Source organism: Papaver somniferum, chromosome 5 (genome assembly GCF_003573695.1).
Source record: "Papaver somniferum cultivar HN1 chromosome 5, ASM357369v1, whole genome shotgun sequence".
Taxonomy (NCBI): Eukaryota; Viridiplantae; Streptophyta; class Magnoliopsida; order Ranunculales; family Papaveraceae; genus Papaver; species Papaver somniferum.
Window position 1 is genome coordinate 192,076,878 of NC_039362.1, and position 17,621 is coordinate 192,094,498.

General features: G+C 36.2%; 1 protein-coding gene across 1 annotated transcript; it reads left to right on the forward strand.

Moving 5' to 3' along the window:
- The first annotated feature begins 895 nt into the window (after positions 1-895).
- Positions 896-4,192, forward strand: LOC113284108. Its single transcript, XM_026533517.1, has 8 exons — positions 896-1,127; positions 1,357-1,576; positions 1,696-1,758; positions 2,193-2,259; positions 2,350-2,450; positions 2,967-3,011; positions 3,159-3,629; positions 3,848-4,192. The coding sequence occupies exons 2-8, from the start codon at positions 1,442-1,444 to the stop codon at positions 4,013-4,015; spliced, it is 1,050 nt and encodes a 349-aa protein (XP_026389302.1). The 5' UTR covers positions 896-1,127; positions 1,357-1,441; the 3' UTR covers positions 4,016-4,192.
- Positions 4,193-17,621: the final 13,429 nt, after the last annotated feature.

Consider the following 17,621-nt stretch of genomic DNA (forward strand, 5'->3'; position numbering starts at 1 on the left):
ATCCCGAAGACTTTAATCGGCATCCAGTAATTCTCAAAAATAATTTACATATACTGGTACGAGATAAATGAAATCAAAATCTGATCATAATTACAGGTAAATAATCAACAATGTTATAATCTCTAATTATCATAAACTTATTTTCGGATAAGTTTTGGACTCAAATCGTAGATGTCAACGCTTAACAATTTTACCATTATGGATCATAACCAAAACGAAAAATGGGTCATTTGTTCAAAACATGGTTCTATTGGACGAGTAAAAAGTAGTATAAGTGAAATGAACATCAAAAAAAAATAGCAAAGATGAAACTGGATTCATCCTGGCTTAAACTTAAAAATTAGCGAGGATGAAACTGGATACATCCTGATGCAAATTAAAAATAAGAAAAAATATTTAAAAATGGGTAGGATGAAATTGTTTACATCCTGACTATTTTTACATACTCCTCCATATAAACATTATCAAATTTTACACATCCGTTTCACGCAGGAATTGTTGATTTTGGTCATTTTAACCAATTTTGTGGAGTGCGAATTCGTGCACACTCCTTAACGAGTGTATATTTCACACTTGAATCTGTGCCCTTCATTTAATTTAGGGAATTATGTAACGAGGGTCTTGATTCAAACATGGAGGGTAACGGGACCATCAATTTGATAATCAACCAATCAGAAGACTATGTGAAACATACAACAATGTGAACAAATTTGGACTCCATTGTGTGTAACCAAAACTAGGCCGTGCAAAATAATGCCAACAAATACATTCGCCCTCCAGCTAGACAGTGTAACCAAGGTGTGAATATAGGAAGGAGCAGGCAATTATAAAAAGCAGGTAGTTGGGGTGGAAATAATATATTCTTCATTGATTCTAAGAAGCTTCATCATCACCATTTATCATTCATACTTAACTCTCTGTCTCTTTCTTTTACTTAAAATTTTGATTTGACTTTGGGATTTGTTGCAAAAATTAGCTGGTCATGACTCATGAGTAGACACATTTCTAGGGTTTTTTCTCTCTGAAATTTCTGATCTCTTTCACACTTCCATTATTAAACTCAAAAGAACAACAAGAGTGAGACAAACCAAAAGAACAATCTCTTTTGGAATTTTCAGATCAAAGTTGTAAGTATTTTCACATCCCTTTTTCTTCTTTTTTATTATTCTTCACTTTCATTCTCTTTATCTATGAGTTCATGGAGTTTGATTAGATTCTTACACAGGGTTTGACTATTGAAAAGGTTGCATTTTTATTCAATTATTTGTTGAGAATTTGCAAATTTTGATATGGGTTTGTAAGATTTCATTCCAGGAGTGATTCTTGTGTATTGATTTTGATTTTGATTTGTTGCAGATTTGATTATTGATAAAAATTAGATTGGAGAAGAGGATTTTTATTTATTTTTGGATCCTAAGATTTGGGATTTATTATTAGTACAATGCGTGCACCATCAATTCTAGCTCAATGTATACCTGGATTAATGCCTCATGATAGAACCACTCATGCCATTACAAATGTTCCTGAAAGAGATCTTGATTTCCCATCACCAGCTGTTGAGATTGTTCCTTCAAAGGTATAATTCCTGTACACTCAATTAGTCAATTCACCTTTTCTGACTCTAGTTTGCGAAATTGGGATGAAGATGTGGTGTTAGACGAAATTCCTAAGAGTTGTTTGTTGATTGTTGTGCAGACAGCTCATCCCTACAAGTATGCAGGGGAGAACGTGGAGTTGCAAGGTTTAAACATTTTTAAGGTATTGTCGTGCCACTACCAGAACTAAGTTAGAAGAGATTCTTGTTTGTGATTGTTTCATTGACATTGGTATTCAGCTTGCCATTGAACTGTCAATTTGTTTTATGGCTAGCTACTGACAGTGTTATTGTGAACACTGGCTTTATGATGTTTCTCACTATCAAGTTTAGCCGCGACGTTGATGTCCAGTATTCTGTTCTCTTCGAGTTTTATAACATGTGGATTTGTTAATTTTGGTCTCTAACTGATTATGGACGCTTTTGCGTGAAAAAGAAGAAGATTCGTTAATGCATGTGGTCTGTCTGAGCTAAATCTGAGCTAAATGATCAGTTGTTGTGGGAATGTCCTTCATAATGTGAATTGTCTAAATTAGCAACTAGCAAGTCCTTCCGGAAAGTGGATAAAACTGATAAAGTGTTTCATTTTGTGTTACAGGGAAGAGTTAGCGTGTCTGATATCATTGGATTCAGTAGTTCAGAATCTATCCATGCCAAACCTGACGGTAAGTGAATCTCTTAATTTTTCTTGTTGTCAAACAGGTTTTCAGTAAACTAGTCATTATTCAGGAACTTGTTACCCGGTTCTTCTGCAGGTTTTCTCAAATGTTGGGAGAGTTCTATTGATCTTGTTAATGTCCTTAAGCATGAAATACGTGATGGGCAGCTGAGCTTTAGGGGAAAACGAGTACTTGAGGTAAATTTATCTTTTCGGAAGCTTGCTTCTTTTTGCAGTTAGGTATTTTGTTTAAACAAGGTCGTTTTTCTGTCACTGTTCGCATTTACCAAGAAAATCTTGTAAGCAATTATACTTGTTATTCACTTATTTGTATTCATCTATAAAACCAAACCACCACGAAGTATGTCCAGAGTCTGCAATCATGAAATATTATGGGATTGGTTATACAATAACTCATTTTTGGGCAAGTGTATGATTATAGATTAGCACCATTCTAGATGTGGGTAAGATTGGTGTCAGGCAGTAGTCCTACCCGTAATAGTAATTCCAACACCTGGGTCCAATAGGTGCTTTTATGTTGCTGGAGATTCAATTTATGAATCTGGATGTAGTGAACTTATTGCGATGTTACGTTCCCCCATACTTTCATTTTCGAGTGATCCCTGTTTCTGAATTCATTAGTTTCTCAACTAGGTGTGAAAATAGTATGTCATGTACCATGGAAGTGATCTGGTTGTATGTTGATTGTTACAGCTCAATTGTGGCTATGGACTTTCAGGGATCTTTGCTTGCTTAAAGGTAATGTTGTGTTTCTTACCACTTTCTAGTTCCATTCCATTGAAACTGCAAGATATTGTCTTTTTTTCCCGAACAGATAATGTTGGGAATAAAAATGTCAACAGTTTCTTTCTTCCTACCCTGATTATTTTCTTTATCCAATTACAGGGAGCTTCAGCGGTGCATTTTCAGGATCTGAATGCGGAAACAGTAAGATGTTCAACCATACCGAATGTGCTTGCAAATCTTGAACAGGCTCGTGATAGACAAAGCCGTCAACCTGAGACTGAGACCCCAATAACTCCTTCAAGGCAGTCAGTGACTGCAGAGGTCCATTTCTACGCTGGCGACTTTGAAGAACTCGACTCTGTGATATCTCTTGTTAAGAAGGAGGGTATTATTAGTGGGATGAGTCAGTCTTTCTCTGAAGAAGATTTCATGGATGGTTGCAGCAGTCAAGATGGAAGCATTCTAGTCGGGCAAGAATCGTCCTCAAGGAGGTTTAGGAAATCTGGAAGCCGAGCATGGGAAAGGGCAAACGAGTCTGACTTAGGAGAAGGCGGGTACGATGTAATTATGATGACTGAAATCCAACATTCAGTGATTTGCTTGAAGAAGTTATATGCTCTCATAAAGAAGGTTAGTTTCTTCTCCCTTCCTTTATTTTATAGGGAATGTTGGAGTCAAACTTCACCCAAATTTCGAGCTTCCAAAAAGTAGACAAATATGAGCTATTATGGTTTGAGAGCAACCAATTGGAGTTATGGGTGTTAACTTCGCCAATCTCAAATAACTCAGTCTGGCTTAAGCACTATATTTGTCTTTGTATGCTAATTATGCTTCCTTTTTACAAACAGTGTTTGCGACCGCCATACGGAGTTCTGTACTTGACAACAAAGAAAAGTCATCACATTTTCCACGGCTCGCGAAACCTAAGAAACGTGGTTGATGAAGAAGGGATTTTTGGTATTCATATGGTTACAGAAATGTCTGACAGAGAGATATGGAAATTCTTCTTCAAGTAATTATAAACTATAATTCAAAATAACACTAAATGTAATACTTCTACTACGAAGCAAATATTCAGATTTCCTCTTTAACATTCCTTAATATTTTGTAGAAAACACACATTTTTATCATCTTCTTTATTCAAGGAATTGTAGCTAATAATAAAAACCAAAATAAATATAATAACACTAATAAGTAGGCGAGTACGGGTTTGCAGGTCAGTAAGGTTGTCGTAGGCTATAGCCATTATTTAACAGTAAGAATGTAATTTGTTCTTTTCAATTGCACTCTTAACATTGTATAGAGATTCAGTAATCTACTTGTATTTGTTTATACCGAACAAATAAATGAGAAATGTTGAAGAACTGATTATGTTCGAAAGATAATCGAAATATATTTCATCCATCATTGACAATATGCATAGGCTCAAGTTAGGAAAGCAAAAATGATAAATATCTTCAATTTCCTGGAGATGATTTTTTTTTGCTCAAAACTAGTTAGGGTGTCCAATTGAAATGACTTGCACCACAATTCTACTAGCATGGTTCACATGGTCATATGGGTAATTAGGTCAATGCCTGTTGGTCTTTGGTCAACCCTTGATCAGACGGAGCTGTTACCACTAGGGGTGTGCAACGGATGGACGGTTGCGGATTAGGGGTCACCGACAACCAAACCGTCAAAGTTGTGGATTTGGAAAATTGAACCGTGACCGGCCCAATCACCCGCGGATGTCACATACGCGGATCAACGGGTAATACGGACCGGATGCGGATTAACTGCGGATTTAGTCGGAAGAAAAGAAAAAAGAAAAAAAAAAGTAAACAAACCGCTAAACCTTGCGGGTGTTGATCTATCTGCGTGGCTTCTTCAGTGCACAACACGAACTGTGTTGAACCCATATCGGCGCTTCCTAACCTTAGGGAGATATCACTTTATGATTGTAGCATTTCTGGTCCATTTCCACTTAATGAATTTTATAGTCTCTCAAACCTATCGTATCTCCGAATGGATTCTAATCCTTTGAGCTCAACAATTCCTATTCAGCTTGCTAATTTCACATCTCTTTCACTCCTTGAAACTTAACTTAAACAACTGTCAGTTGCAAGGTTTAATGCCTAATCTTCCACAACTTCAGTACATGGATGTCAGCACTAACAAAGATCTCATGGTTGACCTCGTTCACATGTTCGGTCACTACTGGCCTAAACTTCAATTGCTTTCAATTACTTTGACTAATGTTGTTGGGCCAACTCCAAGTTCTGTTTCAAATGCATCATCACTGGTGTCTCTTCTTGCAGATTCCAAGTTCTGTTTCAAATCCCTATTAAGTTCCCTTATCGCCCTACAATGCGGGTGAGTCCGCGGATTTACAAAACCAACCGCAACCAAACCGCTAAACCTTGTGGATTTGAAAACTCACCCGTGTCCGGCCCATAGACTTTTGCGGATTGATTTTCACCCGCAATTTTACGGACGGTTACGGATGAAATCCGCGGTTCCCGATTTTATGCACACCCCTAGTTACCACACAAAATTGGTAATGGGCTTTTTGCTGGATTTGGAGTCCAACTGTCTAAGTTGCTTTTGGACCAAACTTTAGGTTAGCCCATATAGTAATTCAAAACTATTTAGGGTGAAAGAATACACTAGATATGAAGTCTGCAAGTTGGTTATCTATTACACAAAACGAATAGTTGTACTATACAACATCAAAAACAACTCTAAAACAATATACCCAATGGAAGGCGATGATGAGCGTGATGGAAGCAGTGGGTCCCTTAATCGATAGCATGTGACCCAACAAACCACAAAGAATGTGAATAGTTGTTTTAGAGTTGTTTTTTTTTGTTGTCCATAAAGAATTTTTGAAAACATATTGCCAATCTCCTAGTACTCTTTCAAGAGATTCAGAGGAATCAAGCGTGCTTTTACACTCCCATAACAAATTCAAATAGTACGAATGTAAAAAGAACCACGCGCAAGGAACTTGGAATATAGAAAATAAACAAAAAGTCGCATTGGTCACACTTAATTACCGTGTCCATAGGCTTTTGGTCATGGATTTTTTTCACTCCAAAAATGTGGCATCAGGTGCCAAGATAATAAGGTATCCCTATGGCTATATAAACTTTGAGTGGCTATAAAATATGATTTACCATGGCCATAACTCTAAAATTGTGTCTATATGGTACTCAATATTTTTTTTTGTAGTTAAGCATTTTCACTATCACCATGACCATAGGATCCTTATAGACACACAATTTAATTATATGTGGCTAAAGTTTACCTTAAAGTCACGTGAATTTTATTATAGCCGTGGCCTTTGTCATCAATCGGACACGCAAAATTCATTTTATCATGGCCAATTTGTGACCTATAGCTACACTGAACTTGGAACACCATGACGATAAACTTTATAAAAACACGCAAAACGTTTTCAAAGTAGCTATTATTTACTTTTTGGACACGGAAAATTGTTAATAAATTCCTTACGGACACACAATAGGCTTTCAACGTGGCTAATGTGTACCTTTAATCCACATAAGTTCGTTTTAACCATAGCCACTGCTATCATATAAATTGACAGAATACATATTAACGTGGCCAAATGACAACTTACAGTTACGGGTAACATTTACCGCCATGGCTTAAGAATTGCATTCGTCCAAAAAAATATAAAAAAATGTACATTGTGCAAACGAAAATGACATTGAAACATATTATTTATATTTATTATTTGAATGATAGAGGGTAGTACATTAAGCTAATAGGTGGTTATATGAACTGACCACTCCTTTAACATGAGCAAAATGCCAGGAGGACATCAACCAAGGTTAAGACCTATTAACAAACTTACAAGCATAGAAATGCAAAAGACTTGAATCAAATGTACAATCTACTATTATAAGAGTGGTAGTCCATTTAGCACTAGACTGAGAACCATTGACATACAATAGATTCAGTCCCCTTAGACTTGGATTAGCTCATATGATTGTTGCAAGAAGAGCTTCTAGCTTGATCCTGTTAATTAAGCATCTTCTATTGTGCTTGGGATTGTTTTTGCACCCCAGCCCAGAAGTAACCTGCATTTGCAAGAAGAATTAAACCATGAGAATAAAAAAAACATAAACAGCATAAAAAAAACATAGAGGCATCAAGATACAACACATTCAGAACTATACAATTTTAAAATAGAACACTGCAAGGAGATGAATTACACAAAACTTAGAAAATATCTTGAGCATACTGGAGAAAAGAATTGTGAACATATACAAGCCACAAAAACAGCAACCAATCAAAGTGAGGTATTTCGCAATTAAAATAACTTGAATCAACAGAATAGCTACTTCCATATATTAAAGTTGATCCTAGTACCTCAAAAGACGACAATCAGTTCAAAAACCAGAATTCATTGGTTTACAAAGAATAATAGAGCCCTTTTGAACAAGATACAGCAATAACATCTTCCTCTGCCACATGGATTACTAGAGTAATTTAATCATAATCGATTGGTCCTAATGTATTACTTGTGGAAGCTCAATATCCATTAACAGAACCAAAATCCAAATCAGCAAAAAATTTTTTTTGTAAAACACATGAATTAAACAACAAATGTAAGAAATTAACTTACCAAAATCTCAGAATTTGTCTAGTAATGAAATTGAAAAAAAAAATTTAAGTGGAAATTCAATGAAGGTTTTTTTTCTTAAAAACGGAGAAAAACAAAATCTTTAAAAGAATTGATGCCAAAATTAAACTAGGGATTATAAAAAAAAATTAAGAAATACTAAACCTGTATCAATAGAACATATGAAAATTGACTTCGTGAAGGAAGAATAGGAACCCAATTTGAATATAGAAGTTAGGGTTTCATCACTTCTTCCTCTTTAGTTGGTGAAGTTAGGGCTTCTCTTCTTCTTATTTCTTATGAATCTACACAAAGGAAACAACAATAAGATGTAAATCGATTGATATTTGTAGGAGACGTGAAGAACGGTAGGGAATAACTAACCCTAAAGGTCGCTTGTTTGTTTGATTTGCAGGAGATGAAAAACGTAAATCAGTACCTCCAGTTTCGCTTTGATTAGAGTTTCAGTGGATTTAGTTTTTGCGATGCAAAGGTAAGAATTTTTGGATTTGAACTTACAGAAATTAGAGGGTTTGGCTGTTAGGGTTTTTGCAAAGTTCGGCATTTCGATATTCCCTAGAGGCGGAGGAAAATCTAGATTAGGAGGGATATAGAGAGAGACGTGAAAAAGGTTTTCATAAGTTTTTAATTTTCCATGTATTTTTATGTATCAATTGTTTGATGAACGGCCTATAAACATCGGCCACGTTAGAATGATGATAACTTGGATTCCTCCTCAATAATCTGAACCCTCCGTCTTGGACGGTGTAGATTCTCTATAGGATGTTCATACGAATTGCAGAAATTAAGGGACGGTGTAGATTCGCTTTAAGATGCTCATACGGATTGAGAAGCTTGTGTGTTTCTCTTTGTGCTAGTTCAAACTTGTGCATTCGATTTTATTATCAACTTTCCGTATGAAAAAAATCCAAAAAATATATCAATACATTTAAGATATTATTATGACCTTAAATTATAAAAAAAATTCCAAACATATATGGGAATGAAGCAGAAAAAATAAGAAAGTGTATTTTCTTTGTGCTTTCTCTTTGTGCTTTTGTGCTTTTTCTTTATGTTTCGGTTTGAATTTCGACTAATCACATAGGTCTTGAGGCAATTTTGACTAGTCATACAGGTCATGAACTTCAAATGTGGTATAACGACGTATAAAATATAAACCAAGAAGCTTCAGGTGGGTTCTGACTTCAAACTTAGAAGGATACATCATCCAAATCGATATATATGAAGCTCAGTGTCGATTCGAACTTCAAATATGGTATAACGATATACAAACTATGAACCAAGAAGCTCCAGGAGGGTTCTGACTTTAAACTTAACATGATACATCATCGAAATTGAAAAATATGAAGCTCAGTGTCGATTCAAACTTCAAATATGGTATACCGGCATACAAACTATGAACCAAGAAACTCTGGGAGGGTTCTGACTTCAAACTTAGCATGATACCTCATCGAAATCAATAAATATGAAGCTCAGTGTCGATTCGAACTTCGAATTCGGTATAACGACACACAACCTATGAACCAAGAAGCTCCAGGAGGGTTCTGACTTCAAACTTAGCAGGATACATCATCGAAATAGGTAAATATGAAGCTCAGTGTCGGTTTGAACTTCAAATATGGTATACCGGCATACAAACTATGAACCAAGAAGCTCCAGGAGGGTTCTAACTTCAAACTTAGCAGGACACATCATCGAAATCGGTAAATATGAAGCTCAGTGTCGATTTGAACTTCAAATATGGTATAACAACATACAAACTATGAACCAAGAAGCTCCGGGAGGGTTCTGACTTCAAACTTAACATGATGCATCATCGAAATTGACAAATATGAAGCTCAGTATCGATTCAAACTTCAAGTATGGTATACCGGCATACAAACTATGAACCAAGAAGCTCTGGGAGGGTTCTGACTTCAAACTTATCATGATACATCATCGAAATCAATAAATATGAAGCTCAGTGTCGATTCGAACTTCAAATATGGCATACCAGCATACAAACTATGAACCAAGAAGCTCTGGGAGGGTTCTGACTTCAAACCTAGCATGATAAACTATGGACACAATCACTTGTAATATGTCCTTCTATACACCAGAGTTTGAGGTTTCTGTATTGCAGTGAACAAGCATAAACATTATCCGAAGAAAAGACTCAGTAACAACCATGGCTAGTACTTTAAAAGTTAAAATTCAATCTCATGTGTCTAATGGATCCGACGCTATGGTCACAATTTGTTTTTCGTATAGCCATATCATAATCCTCCCCCCCCCCCCCCCCCCCCCCCCCCCCCACACACACACGAAAAAAAGAAATGGTGTAACCATATGTCAATGTTTTGTCATGTTTGATAAAATGTGTCAATTCATCAGTACATGCGTGTCTAATAAACCATATATTATGGACTAAATAAATCCTTTTTCCGCCACGGATTAATAGGTGTGTCTATTGCTATCCTACACTTTCGACACATACATAATTATTTAATGTGGCCATATACGCATCTATGGCTACATGTGATGGGATTAGACTGAAAACTATGACCAAACGATACCCTATGGATACAGTTGATGGGTTTAGGATTAAACCCATGACCAAATGGTGCACTATGGCTACATGGTAACACAAAACGTGGCTATAGTTATACTGATGACCAGTAGCCACACAAATAACCCGAAACGTGGCTGGGATGTAAACCAAAAAACGTGGCCTCTGTGAAAGTTTGTACTAGAATTAGCAAGAGAAAAAGAAAATACGAGTAAACTTTTCCATTTACAGTTTACTCCAACGCCTCACGTTTTTTAGTACTTGATCTCCAAATGCGCATTAGACTGCAAAGGTTGGCTTAAAGGTTTGGGAGTTTTTAATTTAAAAGTTTTTTCTCTTTTATATAGTCACCAGATATGGGAGATAATTTAAGAAGCGCATGGTAAAAACATACGAATGGAGATAATTTGTACCAAACGGCTAACAATTATTTAGTCTGGATACTATTGCTTGTAGTACAGAGTACTATACAAGTATATACAGAGTATACGAGAAAAGAGTGGGGCGTTTTATTACTGATTATTTCTATTCTCATATCCTTACAGCCACTCAAAGCCATTACGAGAGAAACTCCTGATAGTTATATATAGTTGTGATACAAGGGAGAATATAAAGCATTACAAGTGATAACTATCACCAAACAAGGGACACGTAGATTCTGTGTCTTCTCTATGTAACTTGACGTGGACCCACACAAGTTATGTGGTAACCGTTGGATCAGCCACCTTCACACTCCCCCTTGGGTGATCCACCGTTCAAAAATATTGCCTCGTTAAAACTTTGTCAGAAAAATCCGATAGGACAAAAACTGGCGGCCTTAAAATATTGGTGATGGTAGTCATGATCTTTCTTCGTTGTTGAAACAATATCAGGAAAACCATTTAGGAAAAACCCGATCTTAGAATGAAGTTGGTCACCATCATGAAGTGCCTCTTCTATCAAAATTGTGTCAGGAAAAACCACTTGGGACAAAATCTGGGCGCCGCATCTCAAGAACCTCTATGGATATGCATCTAGTTAGATGGTGATCACCGTTCTAAGATTGTTATCTCATTAAAAACCTCGTCAGGAAAACCCAGTGGAGCAAAACCTGAACGTAGGAAAATATGATTACTTAGAACAATGATAAACCCGCAGATGTTGCCTCGTTAAAACGTTGTCCGGAGAAACCCAGAGGGATAAAAACCAGGACGAAGGAAAAAGAGTACAACATGTCGAACTGCGGATATCACTGAACTCGCATGCCTCGTTAAAACCTTGTCAAGGAAAACCCAGTGAGACAAAACTCTGACTAAGGAAAAAGAGTGCACGAAGTAATGTCCAACATTTCCAATATCCATAGTCTTTTATGGCTTTACTCCCCTGATGAGTAGCCTTCTCAATTGATCATTTTGCTTGAAAATATTGCATATAGACCACAAAACATCTTTTAATGTCTTCAGCGACTTCCTTTGTTTAAGAAACTTAGCCCGATTTTACTCTGTGCAATGCTTTAATGACCTTCTGATCGTACCAGCCATTTATTCTCAACTAGCTTTGTCTGAACAATAATAATCGATTGGAGGAAAACAAGTATCCTCTATTACCATACAATTAGCTAGGAACATATTTAGTTACTTTAACAAGCCTCTCAAAAATCAAAACTTAAACAGTCTGATTAGCTTTTCTCTATGGGAGACATTCATCAATCTTTCATGCAAAAGATCAAGCTTAATGGTTCAACGAAGATGAAGTGGACTCTCTTCGGACCAATGTCTCGATATTGGTGCTAGGTAGAACCAGTCTTACATGTTTACTACAAACCCAATATCAGGTATCTATAGCATATTTCATCTAGTGAACCATTTACACATCTTTTGTGCAATGCGAACCACAGAGTGCTATATCTCCTTTGTTGAGATGTAAACCGATCAATCTTAAAAATAAGAGATCGAATGACTGCAATCATGTTGATTTGTCCATTTAAACATGTCTAAACCATTCAGGTTGACGAAATTAAAGGACTTCTAGATACAATACTCAACCAACAGATTGAGATCTTGTTTTACCGAGAATTTTATCTCGAACTCCTGCTTTAAGCATTTTTGTGCTTTGGAGACCTCTTAGGAGTTCCAATCAAGTAGATGATGGATAAAACAAATCTAGTAAATGCACGGTATATGGGCATATAAGATGGTTCACATATCCATGGATAATATAAGCATTCACTTAGACGATTGACAGCTTTCGTCTTTATTGAGCAAATGCACATGACATGGTAATTTTGCTGATAGGTGGAAACCTGCAGTTATCTGTACTTGATACAGATTCCAATAACCACATCCTCCAGATGCAAGTCGAGTCCTTTAAAGACTTCCAGACAAATATCCAAAAGGTAGTTGCATCCATAATAGGGAATACATTCCAAAGAAATCCATCTCAGGTTCCTGTAAAAGACTTTGTTCCATTAGTTGAATTTACTTTTCTCACTATGTACATACACCCAGATGTAGCCACTAGGGGTTACATTATCGGATGTCGGAACTGCAAACACCCGTTTGTAGCCAAGAGTAGCTCACATTATCGAGTGTTCGGGCTGCAATACCAAATTTATGCATTTTTGGGAGAAACTGTTATTCTGCTTTGATCTCTCCTGTTTTAACCAATCATAACTTTGATGACATTCCCATAGAGAGTAGTTTAAACCAACAACACCTACGGTAGTATTAGTAGATACTTTGACTATGTCATCAACAATCATTGGATTACGATCGCAAATTTCTCTATTGCATGCATGCCTTATGGAAATCCTTTCATTTTGAGGTTTCACAGCCTTTGCAGAGATATTCTCTTATTAGGAGAACTATACTCAGAGAAATCAGATCTTCCTTTGACAATCTCTTATCTTTCAATGATTGCGACTCGTTCTTCTTTTTAGGAGGTGCAGAAATTTCGAATCAACTAGTTTTCCACGCTTAAGGTGTGATTCAAATGACACACTTGCTACTATAGCACAACTTCTCAAGGAAGCAACTTGATTTGCAATTTCTGAAGATAACAAATCTTCGGCATGTTTTTCATTATTGAACACATCCAGATGAGATATATCCTGGTTTATCTTTGTGCAAACCGGGATACTTCACGCTGTTTTTCAGGCGATAGCCTTTCCTCCCCCAAACGGTGGGAAGACTTTCTCATCAAATTTGCAAATCTTGTAATCAGTAGTGGAATATAGCATGTCTCAAACAGAAAAACATGACAATGGTTACATGAGTAATAAGTTCAAAGTGTACAAGAACATCAAATGTGCTCGCCATCAATTCCCAAAGCATTACTAGGATGATACAACATCAACGGATGATAAACAAGAGTTTGTTTTAAAATCTATATGAGTATAGATACACAATTACCACCCCAGGTGATATGTCGAGTCATGCTTGACTACCAGACTATTCTTCCATGAACCTGGTTAGTGACTGTAGAAACTCGTTGTCAAGGAGTGGCGCTTTACCACAAGCGACCTTAATTTTCTCATCACGCCTTTTGATAAGCATCGAATTTGCAATAAATGCTAGTACTGAGGTCCTGAAGCGTATTCAAGTGAGAAAATAGTTCAATATGGACTAAGATCCATATTTTTCCAATCATATGAACTTTGTCGATAATTCCTTTGCAAAGGGGGGATATTCATCCACATCTATTTCAGTAGCTACTATGAGTATTACCGACAACCAGTTAAAAATCAGTTAATAACGATCTTACATCGTTCTCTAGAGTACGAGGATATTTTAATCCATTTGGTACCAAATTTCAATATGCGGATATTCTTCGCCATGAGATATCAACGCAAATTTCATGGATATGCTCCTCGTCAGGAGATATATCAACTCATTACTCAAATAGAATATGGACGTTATCTGATTAGATTGGCATACTTCAAACTAAAGGTTTTTCGTCTATGCTTCCAAGCATATTTCCAGACGAAACAATCGTTGCGATTACATGGCAAACCTTGCAAGGACTTTAATATATGCCGAATCAAGAAAGCGTACTCTTGCTAAATCTAGCAACAGAGTAATCTCCAACACCTGAGGCACTTCTTGGTGTGAGAATTTAGATGAGACACAATTGGATTTAACCAATATCTTCGACGATTCTCCCCCTGATCCTCGGGAGGGATGTCTCATTAGCAGAACCTTCAGTTCCGCATTACTCTACCTATCAAGGGAGCAACTGGGTGCAGAAAACAACAATAACACACCACCCAGGAGAGGTACTGATCAGGTTTCCTCTCTCATTTACTGTCCAGTTGGAATAATTTTAAGGATTTACATTTCCATGTAAAATTAACAGTAAACTGTAAATGAATTTTGTGACCATATACACTATATCAATATCAGTACCAGTCCTGCTAAGACGACCGATAGAGATCAACAACTATGAACGGCATTTCAAATGCACGAATTCTGTCTTTTATGTCACAACGATAGCAGAGCTCTACCAGGCTCAAAGATGGCTCATTCAAACCAATCACTACGCTACCGTCCTGTATTTCTTCACTTCTGGTGATACGGGGTTTACCAGATTCTAAAACCTGGTAGCTATTGTGGTTCCCATATTCAAATATGCCTACCACAATTGCATCTTCCTCATTTTTCGTGTCTATTCATTTGTCAAAAATAGACTAATATTTGCATAGGCAAAAGTGCAAATTTAATTCACCAAATTCATGATTTTAGGTAATAGCTCAGGCGGCGAGAAGACATGATATCAACTCTAAATATCATTTAAAGAAATGCGACACTCATTATCGCTCGACGTTTGTATATCTACGAGGTGCAGTTAACATTTGCAGCACTTGTTGTTGTTGACACAACATATATAAAGTACAAATTAAGCACTAGCTCTTTAAAGCTTGTCGATGCATATAATAGGCGCATATTATGCATGTCGCAAAGACAACAGGAACACATAAGGGCGCAAAATATGCGGCTCTCCTTATTGCTCACCGCAATATTATATGCGGTGCATATATCTTCTCTAAAATCAAGCCGAACTACTTTTCACAAAAATAAATGGTGAAACAAGGAAGAAAACATTCAAAATGTAACATATACGGTTCTGACATAATACCGGCAAATCTCCAGCTTCGTCTATTAGAGTCGACGAAAAATTAATTTATCAAAGTTGAAATATGAACACATTCTTTTCATTAAAAGAAATTGTCTCGATATCAATTGTGGTCATTTCACGGACCATAGATAGAGTCTGGATAACCATGTAAAGTCGGTGTCCATTTTTCATCGCATTTCGACCTTTGGTGGAACGACTTTGAATCTCAGAGATTATTATAGCAAAGGAATATCAAAATTTTGCTATCCCCAGGATGCGATAATTCCTTGTTTTGCCGATATTCGAACCGTTAACACCACAAAAATCATTGGTGTACCAACAAGGACAATTTTACTCTCTACACTATCCAAAAGGACGCGGAAAAACCTTCTGTTGGTTGGCTAAAGAGGAAAATGGCAGAATGCTGCAAAACTCAAATATTTGGATAAATTCGAAGCTCGAATAATATCACAAATATGAGTCATTGCTAATACGTACCTATTTCGAATATCTCTTCATATCATATAATTACCTGTGCTCCAAATAACACATACTGGACACGGTAAGATGTCTAACTTTCTCTTTAACAAGTCCTAATTAAAATAGAAACTAAGTTAGACATAATAAAAATTGTATGCATAAAACTACTTAACAATAGTTCAATTAATTATGCAAAAGTTGACGAGAATTTATCCTTTTCCATATCGCCAGCCCCATGCTGATTCAGCTATAGAGCTCGTGCTGATAACATTTTATATAATCACCAGCTATGGGAGATAATTTAAGAAGCGCATGGTAAAAACATATAAATGGAGATAATTTTTACCAAACGGCTAACAATTATTTAGTCTGGATACTATTGCTTGTAGTATATGGTACTATACAAGTATATACAGAGTATACGAGAAAAGAGTGGGGTGTTTTATTACTGAATATTTCTATTCTCATATCCTTACAGCCACTCAAAGCCATTACGAGAGAAACTTCTGGTGATTATATATATATCGTTGTGATACAAGGGAGAAGATAAAGCATTACAAGTGATAACTATCACCAAACAAGGGACACGTAGATTCTATGTGTCTTCTCTATGTAACTTAACGTGGACCCACACAAGTTATGTGGTAACCCGTGGATCAGCCACATAGACAATTTTTGTACAACATTCTCAACATTTTATATGGGATAATTAAAATGGATGCACACTCAATTCTAATGTTCCATTTAGAGCTGACAAACGCGCGGGTGGGGACTGGCTTGTGACCAACCCGCGGGTTACGGGTTAAAACAAGCCTAAGCTTGCGGGTTGATATTCTTCACGGGTTGTCATTTCTTCAACCCATGTCCTAACGGGTAAAACCTGCGGCTCACGGATTAGCCCGTAAAATTAATATTAAAAATTAAAACTTAATTATAAGTATTAATTTATGACATAATTTCCAAATTAATCAAAGGGACTTGAGTCCAAAATCAATTACATCCATCTGATTAAGCTATTTGTGCAATTAACGAATTCAAGATCAGGAAAACAACCCATAGTATATCATACAAATCGCAACAACTTGCTCAATACAGCACATCAAGGTTAGTAAAGATTATATGAAAAGGATGAAGTACTTTAAATTCCATTAGATATTATATCGTCAGAAACAACATAGGGATTAAAATTTATACGAATCTCATTTAATGATTTAAAAAATCTTCACTGTCTTCTTTACCAAAAACTCATCCGCTGCTTTAATATCTTCTTCTGAGAGACGATGTTGCCCCAAAAATCAAAAAGTAATCGATTCAAGAATTGAACTGGAAAAGTAGCATAAAATCTACTAGATAAAACAACCACAGTTGAACAACATGGAATCAAAGAAAAGATTCATAATGATTCTTATAATAAAACCCTAACTCTAAATTCATCCTGAGTTTACAATAATTATCTTTTTTTTTTTCTGTAAACTAATCTTCAAATAAGAATAATTATTTTATTCTTCATCTCACGATCTTAAAACCCATCTTGAATTTGATAATCAATCCTCAACTCACAAAACTCTAATTTATCTTCTCTAAATTACTTCGCCCTTTTGAGTCGGAATCAAATTCTCGACTCAACAACACTACCAACAACCATACTTCGATCTATATTTCCTCAATTTCATACTCAATCTTAACCACAGAGAAAACCCTGACTTTTTTCCTTTTCAATTCACAGCTTCGTCATCATCTTCTTTTTATTTAATTAACTTCAGTAACACCATTATTAACACCAACATAACCTTTCCCCTCAACTCTCGGTCTCAATCTCTCACTATCATCTTTAATTCTCCACCAGCCGAAG

Bases quoted from the DNA above. Each gene is read 5' to 3' on its own strand.
- LOC113284108 (XM_026533517.1), top strand. From the start codon at position 1,442: ATGCGTGCACCATCAATTCTAGCTCAATGTATACCTGGATTAATGCCT. The intron at 3,012-3,158 runs GTAATGTTGTGT...ATCCAATTACAG, and splicing joins GGATCTTTGCTTGCTTAAAG to GGAGCTTCAGCGGTGCATTT. The intron at 3,630-3,847 runs GTTAGTTTCTTC...TTTTACAAACAG, and splicing joins TATATGCTCTCATAAAGAAG to TGTTTGCGACCGCCATACGG.